The 12735-nt window shown below is 69.7% G+C and overlaps 3 protein-coding genes across 3 annotated transcripts in view; all 3 read right to left on the reverse strand.

Annotated features, from left to right (window-relative positions):
• Positions 1–5231: 5231 nt before the first annotated feature.
• EMIHUDRAFT_308426 (hypothetical protein) lies at positions 5232–5624 on the reverse strand (the record flags this gene model as incomplete). Its single annotated transcript, XM_005775464.1, has 1 exon — positions 5232–5624. One exon carries the CDS (start codon positions 5622–5624, stop codon positions 5232–5234), a length of 393 nt encoding a protein of 130 aa, XP_005775521.1.
• A 147-nt stretch (positions 5625–5771) lies between these two features.
• EMIHUDRAFT_61194 (hypothetical protein) lies at positions 5772–6665 on the reverse strand (the record flags this gene model as incomplete). Its single annotated transcript, XM_005775465.1, has 1 exon — positions 5772–6665. A coding segment is annotated over one exon (894 nt), but the record flags the coding sequence as incomplete, so codon positions are not given.
• A 4015-nt stretch (positions 6666–10680) lies between these two features.
• Positions 10681–12735, reverse strand: part of EMIHUDRAFT_195669 (hypothetical protein) — a gene marked incomplete at both ends in the record, with an annotated part of 2300 nt that continues 245 nt past the window's right edge. Inside the window, 3 exons of the mRNA XM_005775466.1 lie at positions 10681–10761; positions 10990–11268; positions 11602–12074. Coding sequence (XP_005775523.1) covers positions 10681–10761; positions 10990–11268; positions 11602–12074 — 833 coding nt within the window. The remainder of the gene's footprint in view (positions 10762–10989; positions 11269–11601; positions 12075–12735) is intronic.

Here is a 12735-nt window from a genome sequence, read left to right on the forward strand (position 1 = left end):
GTCCTCGAGCCCTCCAGCTTACATCCCTTAGATCGGAAAACTCGCCAGCCCTCAGGGCTGGAGGGGTCCCCGTCGGATCGTCGTCGAGAGGGCTCCACAGGGTCCCATAGGGCTAGCTCAACTGGGAGAGTGGAGCGGTCCACCGGGATTCCGGGAGGGAGGGGTCAGGAGGGCTTGGCGAGGCGGGAGGGGTGGTGAGGTCCAGGACGCAGGAGGGCTCGCCGCCCCCCCGAGCTCGGGTGATAGGCAAGAGGGCTCGGGCGCCGGGTGGGCTCGGAGGGACGGTCGGACAAAGAGAGGATTTTCGTGGCGGGAGGGCTCGAGAGGGGTCGGAAGGGCCTCCGGGAGGGTTCGCAAAAAAAGAATGGCGCGGGGCTGCCGAGAGTGCCCGCCACGACAGGGTTAGAGGGGTCGGAGGGGTTTAGAGGGCTGGAGGGCTGCAGGCCTGCTGAATCCGCCCATGGACGTGGGTCAACCGGCGACGGCGCCCGTGATCGAGGGACCGGCGACGGCGAATGAGCTGGTCTCTGCGCCGCACGACTTCACCCACGTTCGCGACTGTGGCCATCCAACAGTCTGCCGGCGCGGCGGGCGCATTCGAATGCGCCGGCCGCGCCGGCAGACTGCCAGTGCTATCCGGGCGGGCCTGCTGCGGCAGGGCGCTGCAACGCCGCCCCCTCGCCGCCACAGCAGCGCCGCCCCCGCATGGCTGCCGCCAGCAATGTCGCCGCCAGCCGCCGCCCCCAGCCACCGCCGCCAGCTGCCGCCAGCACTGCAGCGACAGCTCTCTCTGCTGCCCAGGCGCCGCCGCGGCCACGAGTGTCACCGCCACGAGTGCCGCCGCCGTCAGCGTCGCCATGGCCGCTGCCGCCGCCAGGCGGGCGAGCGAGGAGCTCCATATGAGTGTGTGTGTCTGGAGGCTGTGGCGCTTTTCCGTTTTAGCGGAAACCCCAGGTATTTCGAATACCAAACGCGCTTCGTGTTTGCCTTGAGGAGCGCAGCGACGAGTCCGTAAGGAGCGGCCCCAGCTTGCTGGGTGCGGCGCCGCCGCGCGCCGTATCGAGAGACTCTGTCGGGGCAGGTTAAAATAGCGCCGCAGGCTCGCCCCGCGGGCCGTCCGCGCACAGGACCACGGAAACGCCTCATGATGTGTATTGCACCACTTCCGTATGCCTGCAGGGTATCTTTAACCGAGCCCTCCGAGCCCTCCACACCCCCCCACACCCCTCCGACCCCTCCGACCCCTCCGACCCCTCCGACCCCTCCGACCCCTCCGACCCCTCCGACCCCTCCACACCCCTCCGCGAGCCCTCCGAGCCCCCAGAGCCCTCCGACCCCTCCGACCCCTCCGACCCCTCCGAGCCCTCCGAGCCCCCCGAGCCCGGCTCGGTGGCTCGCCCCTCCGAGCCCTCCGGGCACTCCATCCCTCATGAGCCCTCCCGAGCCCTCCCGAGCCCTCCAGCGCCACCCTCGTGCCTCTCTGCCCTCCGAGCCCTCCGAGCCCTCCGAGCTCTCCACCCCTCCCGAGCCCCACCCCTCGCGCTAGTGACCCTCTTGCCGGACGACACCCTCCGAGCCCTCCAGGCCCCCCGAGCCCTCCAGACCCCTCCATCCGCACAGCCCCTCCGGCCCCTCTAGCCCCCTCCGACCCCTCCAGCCCTCTCTAGCCCACTGGACCCCTCCCACGCCTCGCTTTTGGCCAGCCCTCCAAGCCCCCACCCCTCCTGGGCCCTGCCGCCTGACACCTCTATCGGTGGAGGGCTTTAGGTCACGGTCCACACTCCCGCCCTCCCGACCCCTCCACACCCCTACAGCGGCACCCCTACCCCTCCCGCCGTTTTAGGGCCTCCTGACCCGCACTCCGGTTTGCATGCGAGAGCAGGGTGGTGCGTCTCTGCTCTCTCTACCGGCGTGCAAGTACGCGCACACACCTCTCGCGTGCTGACCCATCAGCATCACATGCGCCGGTGCCGGTTTGTCAGAATGAACTAAGCAATTATATACATGCAGGCAGTGTGTGATGATCTGTACAGGGTAAAATAAACAATTCCTCACAGTCAAGGCCCTCCGCAAGTGGCGAATCGCCACGCGTGCTTGGCGCGCATCGCCTTTGACGTGGCGAGAGCGTCGCTCGTCGGTGCCATCGGGTAGGCTGTCGTGTTGACTTGAAACTCGTACGCGTGCTCCGCCAGCAGAGCCTCCATCGCGTCCGGGTCGACAGCCTTGCCCGCGGCGGCCGCCGCCTTGCCTAGGCCGAGCAGCCTCTTCGCGCGCTCGTGGTAATAGTCCTTGATTAGGCCATTCCAGTGCTTCGACGCGTAGTCAATCGGGCCGCCCGGCCGCTTCTTCGTGTCGCGCGATGGCACCGGGTTCCACGTCGTCAGCTGGCTGCGCGCATTCCACTCGTAAAAGTGAGCGCAGCCGACGACCTCCTTCGGGATGGTCGGATAGCTTGGCCCTGTGCAGTCGCTCGCATTGGTGGCGTCGGAGTGGTATCGGCGCTGCCGACCTCGCGCGCCATCGCAAGCCACGGCCCAAGCAAGAAGGAAGTCTCGGCACCGACGAGCTCGTCTACATCGGCCAGAATGCCAAGGTAGGCGGCGGCGGCGGAGTCGAGCGCGGCGACGGCGACGGGCTTCGCGTCGAGCGCGGCGGAGAAGTTGTTTGCCATTGGCGTGGAGATCTGCGCAAGGACCTCGCGGCCGACATCGATCAAGTCGTACCGCAGCGGCTCGTCGAGCGCCGCCTCCGCACCACTGCCGAGGCCGCTACCGCTACCGCTGCCCACCGCCGCCACGGTGGTTGCGGAGAGGGAGGAGGCCACGTCGATCAGATGCCCCCATGCCTGCCAGACGAGGCACATCTTGGCAGTCGGCGTCGCACGGTCCTTGCCAAACGCCCAAACGTCCGATGGCTTCAGGTGTGGCACTCCGGAGCGGTCCTGCGTCGAGAGGTCTTGCGTGTACACCGAAGCACCGAGCAGTGTCCACGCCTTTGCGGCGGCGGCGTACGCCGGGTCGGCAGGGTCGGATAGGCCGTACCGGCGCAGCGCACGTACGGACAGGTATTCGGAGATGGATGAGGGCGACGGCAGCGTGAAGTGGTTGTCGAGCAACATGTCATAGTACGCGGGGTTTTGGTCGATGCCCTCACCGGTGAACCCGCTGCCGATGATGTTGACGCCCGTGGCGCGCACGGCGCGGCCCGGCACCTCAAATGCGCGCGTCATATTGCCGCGCAGGCCGTCGGTGCCGCCAAAATTGTGCAGCTTCGACCAGACAAAAGGCGTGCCCCAGAAGCCATTCGAGTCGAACTTAGTGAGCCACTCGCCCTCGCCATAATCCATATCGATGATGACGAACTTGTCTTTTGGCGCGCTGTCGATGAAGCCCTTGAGCGCCGCCGCCCTGTTCGGCGTATTCTTCCAAAACTCGAACGCGAAGCCCTGGAACGACCAGATGGCAGCAGGATCGGTACGCGCGAGGCCAGCATACGCGGCGGCACCGCGCTTCACCCAGAGTGGGTCGGGCTGCGGCGGCGGTGCCGTCGTCGTGATGTCCTGCCTGACACGAGTCGTGCTGTGCATCTGGTTGTGGGTGTCGTTCTGGGTCTGGTCCTGCATCCACGGGGCAGTGCCGCCATTAAAGTAACCGTCGAGCTGGTACCAATGGTCGGCGAGGCCAAACGACGCCTTGAGCTCGGCCATCCACGCGTCCGCAATGGTCGCAAAGTGCGGGTCGAGCGAATCCATCCACCCCGTGTCGCCCTGCTTGGTGATGTTCGCGTCGGCTAGCTTCGCCTTAAGTTGGATCGGCACGTTACCCTGGAAGCCAGGCAACTGGCCGATGATGCCGAGCGAGCGCGCACGGTCGAGGATGAGCCTCTCCAGGTCGAATTGCGAGCGCATGAAGGAGCGCGGCAGCGGGCCCGCGATGCCAGCGCCGTACTCGTTCTGCCCACGAGACCAGGTCAAGAAGGCGGGGCCATTATACCAGCCGCGGATCTCCAGGTCGCTCAGCCCAAGTTTTTGCAGCGCGCGATATTGCACTTCCTCCTGGCCTGTGAGCGCCAAAAAGAGGTTAACCCCGCGCAGCGCCATAAAGTCGAGGAACGGCTGCCAATGCTTTTCCCACGAGTACCACACGAGCGAGTATGAGTGCGTGCAAACGTTCATCATGTAAGAGTACTTGACCTGCCTGCAAACGTGCGCCGGTCCGCCAGTCGTCTTCATCTGCGGCCACCTGCCTTTGGGCACCGTGAGCCGGGAGCCGCCCCAACGAAACGTCCCGATGGTCATGTTTGCGCGCTCGCGCAGAAACCAGCCGACGCCCGCGGCCAGTAGCGAGGCGTCCTGCGCGTGCACGGTGATGATCTCACCCGGAAGGTCATCTATGTCGGCAAGCCGGAAGCAAAGCGGCTCGATGTTTGGCTCGATGACGAGCTGGAAATGTTGGTGCGATCCGAGCACGCGATCGATGAGTGCATAGACGGGCTGCGTTGCCGCCGAGACGGTGGGCGTCGCTGAGGCTGACGCCGCTGTAATCAACCGAGAAGTAGGAGAATTTAAACAAAACAACTCCGTCTCACAGCACACAGGCTCGACACAGGTGCGAACTGGCGCGTGCTAGTACTATCACCGGCACACCACCGGAGCCGCCTAAGCGACTCCGTTAAGAACGGCAATGCACTTAGCACCGTGCACAATGCCGCTGTCCCCGCACGCTAGCTCGTTCACCGTCTGCCACGCCACGGCGGTGTGGAGAACGACAGACAAGCGCTGCATCTGCAGCCCGTGCCAGTTCTTGGTGGTCCATGTGACCTCATCGAGGTGCTGAGCGTGCGAAAGTTTGTTACTCAGCTGGTCCGCCGCCTGCCGAAGAATTCTGCGGACACCGTCCCCGAAGCCGCCGAACGTCTCGAAGTCGAGCAAACGCAGGTCGCAATTAGGAGAAGCTGCCAACTTCGTGTTTGTTTGTTATTAGACGGCCCGCGCACTCTAACGCCGGCTTCCACGCGGAAGCAGGGGCTTCAAGTGCTCGCTTTGTAGGTACTTTATTCTCCTTAACCGGCGGCGAGCCGGGCTGGAATCCTTTCTTTAGTCCCCACCGGCGCTCGTCGGGTCTCCGACTGTACGTTGGAGGCCGGTGCGAGTGAGGCTTGAACAGCCGCGCTCGCCGCCGTGTAACCCCCCCCCAAAGAGCGCCGCTGGCGCACAGGGCTCGGGTCACCCATCATGGGACCGCGCCCCGACCGCCCCGCCCGCCACGTCCACGCCCCCCTCGCCCCCCTCGCCTACCGACCGCCGCAGTGGCGCCCGCGGGCTGAGCCTGGGGCACGGTGCGCGAGGGCGGCTGGTGTACAAACGTCGCCTGCTCCGCCACCTGTGTCCCAGTTGCGGCGATGGGCAGCGCCGGCTGGCGGCAGGCCGGGCAGTTGGTGTCGCGCTCCAGCACGCGCGGCGCACATGTCTCGCAGTACAGCGCGTGGCCGCACGCGAAGCGGACCGAACGCGGCGCGTTCCAGCAGAGGTCACACTGGCGCTCCTCGACCCCAGCCGTCTCCTCCACCTCCCCCGCCGCTTCGACTAGCGCCTCCAGCCGCGGCAGCGCCTCTGCGAGCGGCATCCGCTTCTTCTTCCTCACGAGAGCCAACCCGACCACGAGCCTCGCCAGCTCCTCGGCCTGCGCCGCCGACCAGCCCGCGTCGGCCGCCGCGATGGCCTCCGCCGTGTCGGGCTCCTCCAGCGCATCGTCGCACTCGTTGAGCAAGCCGAGAGCGCCGCGGCCGGTCAGGCTGACGAGCAGCGTGATGCCGAGCGCGTAGCCGTCAGTCAGCACGCTGGCCTGGCCATCCTGCGTGATGATCGGGTCCATGTACCCAGGCTTGCCAAAGATCCGCTGCGTCGACAGGTGCGAGACCTGCTGGCTGCTGCCGGCCGTCGCCTCTGCCGCTCGCGCGAGGCCAACGTCGGCGAGGTAGCCGTTGCCGCGCTCGTCGAGCAGGATGTTGCCCGCCGAGACGTCGCGGTGCAGAATCATGGGCGAGAGCGTGTGCAGGTAGTGCAGCGCTCTCGCCGCGTCGCGCAGCACGCGGAGCCGTGCGGCGGAGGAGAGCGGCGGAGGCGGCGTCTCGAAACCGAGCATGCGGAGCCGCTGCAGCGCGGCTGGAGCGCGGTAGAGGCGGTCCTCGAGGCTGCCGCCGCGGCAGAGGGGGTAGACGAGGCACGCTCTCGCCGGCGCCAAGCAGACGCCGAGGAGAGGAAGCAAGGAAGGGTGGGACGCCTCGCTAAGCGTGCGCACCTCGCTCTGCAGCTCGGCGAGGCCTTGGGCGCCGACACCGACCAGCGCCGTCTTGACGGCGAACCCGCAAGCGACGCGCGGCAGCGACGGCAGCGCGTCGCAGCGGTAGACGCGCCCGAAGCCTCCCTCGCCCACCTTGCGCGCCTCGGCAAAGCCCTCGGTCGCCGCGGTGAGCTCGTCGAGAGGGACGGCGGCGGGCGGCGCGGCGGCGGCGGCGAGGGCGGCGACGCTCGACGCCTCCGCTGCTGCCTCCGCCGCCGCCGCTGCCTCCGCTGCCTCCTCCGCTGCCGCTGCCTCTTGAGCCTCCGCCGCCGCCACGGCCGCCACTGCCGCCTCTACAGCCGCCGCCTCCGCTGCCGCCCTCATCCTCGCTTCTTCCCTCTCCCTTGCCGCCTCCTCCCTCGCTCTCGCCTCTGCCTCCTCCCTTGCCCGCGCCGCCGCATCCGCCTCCTCCGATGCCCGCGCCGCCCGCGCCGCCGCAGCTGCCTCAGCCGCCTGCGCCTCGTCCGCCGCCCGCGCCTCGTCCGCCGCCCGTGCCTCGTCCGCCGCCCGCGCCTCGTCCGCCACCCGCGCCTCCTCCTCCTCCGCTGCCCGCTCAGCCGCCGCCGCCTGCCTCGCCGCCGCCTTCTCCTCCTTCTGCCGCTGCCGCTTCAGCGCCCTGGCCTCGCGGATCTTTCGCTCCGCCAGCTCGTCGCGCAGCCGCCGCGCCGCCCGCAACGCCTCCGAGCCGTCGGCGGCCTGGGTGTTCGCGTTGATCGCCGCCCTGAGCGCCTCGAGATCGGCGTCGCCTCGGCCGCACGCCTCAACCGCCTCGCGCAGCGCCGCTTCGGCAGCATCGCGCGCCTCTGCCGCCGCCGCAGCCGCCGCCGCCTCGCGTGCGGCCGCCGCCTGCTCGGCTGATTCTGCGACCGCCGTCTCCCCCTCAGCCTCTGCTGCGGTCGACGAGTGCTCCTCGAGGGCGCGCACGCACTCGGCGTGACCTTTCTCCTTGGCCCACTGCAGCGCCGTCTTGTCGTCAACAGTGCGCGCCGCAGCATCTGCGCCCGCCCGCAGCAAGCGCCGCACGACGGCGGGGCGGTTGATGTGGGCGGCGAACATCAGCGCGGTGAGGCCGCCGATGTCCTGCAAGTTGACCTCAGCGCCGCGCCGTATCAGCAGCTCGACCACCCGCTCATGGCCGAAGAAGGCGGCGAGCATCAGCGCGGTGTAGCCGAGGCTGTCCTGCAGGTTGATCTCTGCCCCGCCCCGCAGCAACATCTCGACCAACCGCTCGTGGCCGTAGTTGGCGGCGCCCATCAGCAGCGTGAGGCCACTCGCCTCGCCTCTCTCGTACGTCGCGTTGACCCGCCCGCCACTGTCGAGCCACGCCAGCACCGCCTCCTCCTCGCCACGCTCCGCCGCCACGATGACCGCATCGGGGGCTGCCGCGGCACCGCTCGACGCCCGCTCCGCCGCCGCCGGCGACAGATTACCCGGCCGCACCCGCACACTCTCGCCGCCGCGCTCGAGCGCCACAGTGTACCGCCCGCCCTCGAAGCTCCGCGCCTCGCCCCGCTGCCCGTTCAGCTCGGGGCGGGAAGAGAGGCCGCCGAGGACGACTCGCTGGCCGAGCAGCGGCGCGTCCACCGCTGCCACTGCCGCGCCCGAGCGAGCGCCGGCCCCTGCTCGGCGCTCCGCCGCCGCCACCGCCTCCGACAAGACCTTGACGCACTCGGCGTGGCCCTTCTCCTTGGCCCACTGAAGCGCCGTCTTGCCGCTCGCACTGCGCGCCGTCGCATCTGCGCCCGCCCGTAGCAAGCGGGACACGACGGCGTGGTGGCCGAAAAAGGCGGCCATCATCAGCGCGGTGACGCCGTTGCTGTCCTGCAGGTTGACCTCAGCGCCGCGCCGTATCAGCAGCTCGACCACCCGCTCATGGCCGAAGAAGGCGGCGAGCAGCAGCGCGGTGCCGCCGTTGCTGTCCTGCAGGTTGATCTCAGCGCCGTGCTGCAGCAGCAGCTCGACCACCCGCTCGTGGCCTCCGCGGGCGGCGAACATCAGCAGCGTGAGGCCACTCGCCTCGCCTCTCTTGTACGTCGCGTCGGCCCGCCCGCCGCCCTCGAGCCACGCCAGCACCGCCTCCTCCTCGCCTCGCTCAGCTGCTGCCACGACCTCGTCGGAGACTGCCGCGGCACCGCCTGACACCTGCTCCGCCGCTGCAGCCGGCGACAGATTGTCCGGCCGCACCCGCACGCTCTCGCCGCCGCCCTCGAGCACCACAGCATACCGCCCGCCCTCGAAGCTCTGCGCCACGCCCCGCCTCCCGTTTAGCTCGGGGCGGGCCGAGAGCCCGCCGAGCATGACTCGCTGGCCGAGCAGCGGTGCGTCCACAGCTGCCGCTACCGCGCCCGAGGAAGCGCCGCCCGCCCCTGCCCGGCCGTCTGCAGCCGCCGCCGCCTCAGCTAAGACCTTGACGCACTCGGCGTGGCCCTTCTGCTTGGCCAGCTGCAGCGCCGTCTTGCCATTCTCAGCGAGCGCTGCCGAGTCTGCGCCCGCCCGCAGCAAGCGCTGCACGACGGCGGGGTGGTTCAAGAGGGCGGCGTGCATCAACGCGGTGCCGCCGACGTTGTCCTGGAGGTTGATCTCCGCGCCGTGCCGCAGCAGCAACTCGACCACCCGCTCGTGGCCGTTGCTGGCGGCACCCATCAGCAGCGTGAGGCCGCTCACGCCTCGTCTCTCGTACGTCGCGTTGACCCGCCCGCCACTGTCGAGCCACGCCAGCACCGCCTCCTCCTCGCCTCGCCCAGCCGCTGCCACGATCGCATCGGGGGCTGCCATGACACCGCTCGACGCCCGCCCCGCCGCCACCGCTGGAGATAGCGTCATCGCGACTCTCGATCCAGCCGGGGAAGCGCCGCCGGAGGAAGCGCCGCCTGCGCCTTCGCCGCCGGCTGCCGTCGCCGTGGGCCGTCCCGCCACCACCTCCTGGACGTGCTTCTTGAAGGCCTTGACGCACTCGGCGTGGCCCTCCTCCTTGGCCAGCTGCAGCGCCGTCTTGCCGCTCGCACTGCGCGCCGCCGTGTCTGCGCCCGCCCGCAGCAAGCGCCGCACGACGGCGGGGCGGTTGAAGACGGCGGCGACCATCAGCGCGTTGCCGCCGTTGCCACTCTGCAGGTTGATCTCAGCGCCGTGCCGCAGCAACAGCTCGACCACCCGCTCGTGGCCTTGGCAGGCGGCGAGCATCAGCGCGGTGCGGCCGAGGCTGTCCTGCAGGTTGATCTCTGCCCCGCCCCGCAGCAACATCTCGACCAACCGCTCGTGGCCGTAGTTGGCGGCGCCCATCAGCAGCGTGAGGCCACTCGCCTCGCCTCTCTCGTACGTCGCGTCGGCCCGCCCGCCGCCCTCGAGCCACGCCAGCACCGCCTCCTCCTCGCCTCGCTCAGCCGCTGCGATGACCGCATCGGAGACTGCCGCGGCACTGCTCGACGCCCGCCCCGCCGCCGCCGGCGACAGATTACCCGGCCGCACCCGCACGCTCTCGCCGCCGCCCTCGAGCGCCACCGCGTACCGCCCGCCCTCGAAGCTCCGCGCCTCGCCCCGCTGCCCGTTTAGCTCGGGGCGGGACGAGAGTCCGCCGAGCACGACGCGCTGGCCGAGCAGCGGCGCGTCCACCGCTGCCGCTGTCGCGCCCGAGGAAACGCCGGCCGCCCCTGCCCGGCCATCTGCAGCCGCCGCCGCCTCAGCCAAGGCCTCGACACACTCGGCGTGGCCATTCTCCTTGGCCCACTGCAGCGCCGTCATGTCGTACGCATTGCGCGCCGCCGTGTCTGCGCCCGCCCGCAGCAAGCGCCGCACGACGGCGGGGTGGTTGAAGAGGGTGGCGGCTATCAGCGCGGTGCTACCGCCGCTGCTCTCCAGGTTGACCTTCGCGCCGCGCCATGTCAGCAGCTCGACCACCCGCTCGTGGCCGCTGCGGGCGGCGTACATCAGCGCGGTGTAGCCGACGCTGTCCTGCATATTGACCTCCGCCCCGTGCCGCAGCAGCAACTCGACCACCCGCTCCTGGCTGTGCACGGCGGCGCCCATCAGCAGCGTGAGGCCGCTCACGCCGGCTCTCTCGTACGTCGCGTCGACCCGCCCGCCGCCCTCGAGCCACGCCAGCACCGCCGCCTCCTCGCCTCGCTCAGCCGCTAGCACGGCCGCGTCGGAGCAGCTCAGATTTCCGCGTGCTCCCGCCATCACGTGCTTCACGATCGTTGGGTTCCGGCTCTTTGAGTGGTAGGGCGGCTAGCATGAATAGCCCGTCCCGCGGACACAGCGAGAGTTGGACACAGAGCCTCGCCCTCATGTGTGTGGAGACAGCAGCCTCGGTTTACCTGATCTTTCCTTAACCCAAGGTCCATCAAGGCGCCGCGCCCTCCTCCCCCTCCGCCAGGCGCAGCGCCGCGTCGAGCCAGCCCACCGCGGCATGCAAGCAGCCGGCCTGCGCGCTGCAGTACCGCCTCGCCAGCTCGCGGGCAGGTTGCCGCCCGCCCGCCGCGCCCTCCGCCGCTGCGCCCTCCGCCGCCGCCGCCGATTCCCCTCCCGCCAGCGCCCGCATCCTGCCCAGCTCTGCCGCCGCGAGCGCGCGCAGCGTGCGCAGGGCGCGCGCCTCTGCGGCGGCGGAGGGCGGCTCGCCCTCCAGAATCAGGAGCGCGCCGCCGCCCTCCACCTCCGCCTCGCTCGCCTCGCGCAGCCGCGCAGCCGCGAGCAGCGACCAGGAGGGCCCGTCGGCCGTGAGGTAGTGCTCCGAGATGAGCTGATGCTCTGCCAGCCACCTCCTCCGCCTCTCGGGCATCTCGCCGAGAGGCAGCGCCAGCGGCGCGCGCCGGTGCGGGTTCGAGGGAGGCACGAAGCCGTAGCAGGCGAGGAGGACAGCGTCGTCGTGGCAGCCGTAGGACACAACCACCTCCTCGCCCGCGCCGAGGGCTGCCCCAGCATAGTAGACGTACTCGCCTGCGGCCGCGTCGTAGCCGGCATGCGACGGCGCTGCAGAGGGCGAGTGGTTGAAAAAGTCGCCGAACGGAACGATCGCGAAGCCCGCACCACCGCCATCGCTCTCGCCGCCATCGCTCTCGCCGCCATCGCTCTCGCCGCCATCGCTCTCGCCGCCATCGCTCTCGCCGCCGCCGCCCTCGCCGCCGCCGCCGCCGCCGCCGCCGCCTCCGCCTCCTCCTCCTCCTCCTCCTCCGCCACCGCCTCCTCCCTCTTCGAGGTGGGCCGCGCGGCTCGCGCACGTCGCTGCCGCCCAGAGGTACTCTTTCCACGTGAGGCCTGGAAGGACGGAGCGATCGACGCGGCCGAACGCCTGCTCGAGCTCTGCCCGTTCGGCGCGGAGGGAGGCCTCGAGCGCGTCGCCGAGTGAGGCGAGGAGGCCCTCCTCCCACTCCATCGGCAGCCCGTGTGCCGGCGGCAGCAGCCGCAGCCAGCTCGACCAGCGGGTCCTCGCCGCAAGGTAGGCGAGGCTCTCGTCGCCGACCGGCTGCAGAGTGATCATCGCGCTGCGCCGCCGCTCGAGGAGCAGCTGCACGCGGAGCTCCTCGTACGACGAGGACGCGAGGATCAGCGCGCGCGGCACCGCGAGGAGCTTGTCGCCCTCGGCGATCGGTGCTGTGGCAACGACGCTGCGCGAGCCCGAGGCGTTTGTGCGAATGCAAATGTCGCCGACGTGGCCACCGGCGTCGACAACCATGTTGCTGAGCAGGTCACTGATTGTGTCATCCGTCGGAGTGGCAGGCATCGTGTTTGCGACGTAGCCTACTGGCGCGACACGGCTCCGGCGTGGCGCGCTGGGCCTACGAGGTGGGGCCCACCTTTGGTCGGCTGAACGAGAAAGTGCGGTCCCCAGTTTTAGGTATGTTGTTGGCAAATCAAGACACAGAGCTCACACAGAATCACAGCGGGAGGAAAGCGGCGAGTCGCAATTCCAGGGGTCGTTGTGGCGGGCCACCCTGTCCAGAGAGGCATGGATGCCAATCTGGGGTCTCTCGACCGAGTCTGATTTCGCCTCGCCGCCTCCCGGTGGTGGCTGTAGAGCCAAAGCGGCGGAGATGGCGGGGGAGGGCGGGGGATCGAGGAAAGCACGACTCGCACCGACCCTTCACGAACCGAAAGGCTGCACCCGGGGAAGGCACAGTAATCCGGGCACGTGTTGGGCGCCCCGTTCCGTCTGGGGCTAGGTCGGCTCAGGGCCCCATCCACTTCCCTCCCGCTTGGCGCGTGATGATGAGGAGTTGCCACCCAGGCCAGCCAGGGCAGGGGCGGAGGGCGAGGGCGGAGGGTGGGATGGGCGCCAAGCGGGAGGGAGCGAACGGAGTGGAATGCACAGATGGGGGATGGTGAAGGCAGAGGGGCAGAAAGGGGGGAGGGCGGCGGTAGGTCGGAAGTTGGCATGGGTGGGCGGTGGGTGGTTCGGTAG

The sequence above is a fragment of the Emiliania huxleyi genome (genome assembly GCF_000372725.1).
Source record: "Emiliania huxleyi CCMP1516 unplaced genomic scaffold EMIHUscaffold_3, whole genome shotgun sequence".
NCBI lineage: Eukaryota > Haptophyta > Isochrysidales > Noelaerhabdaceae > Emiliania > Emiliania huxleyi.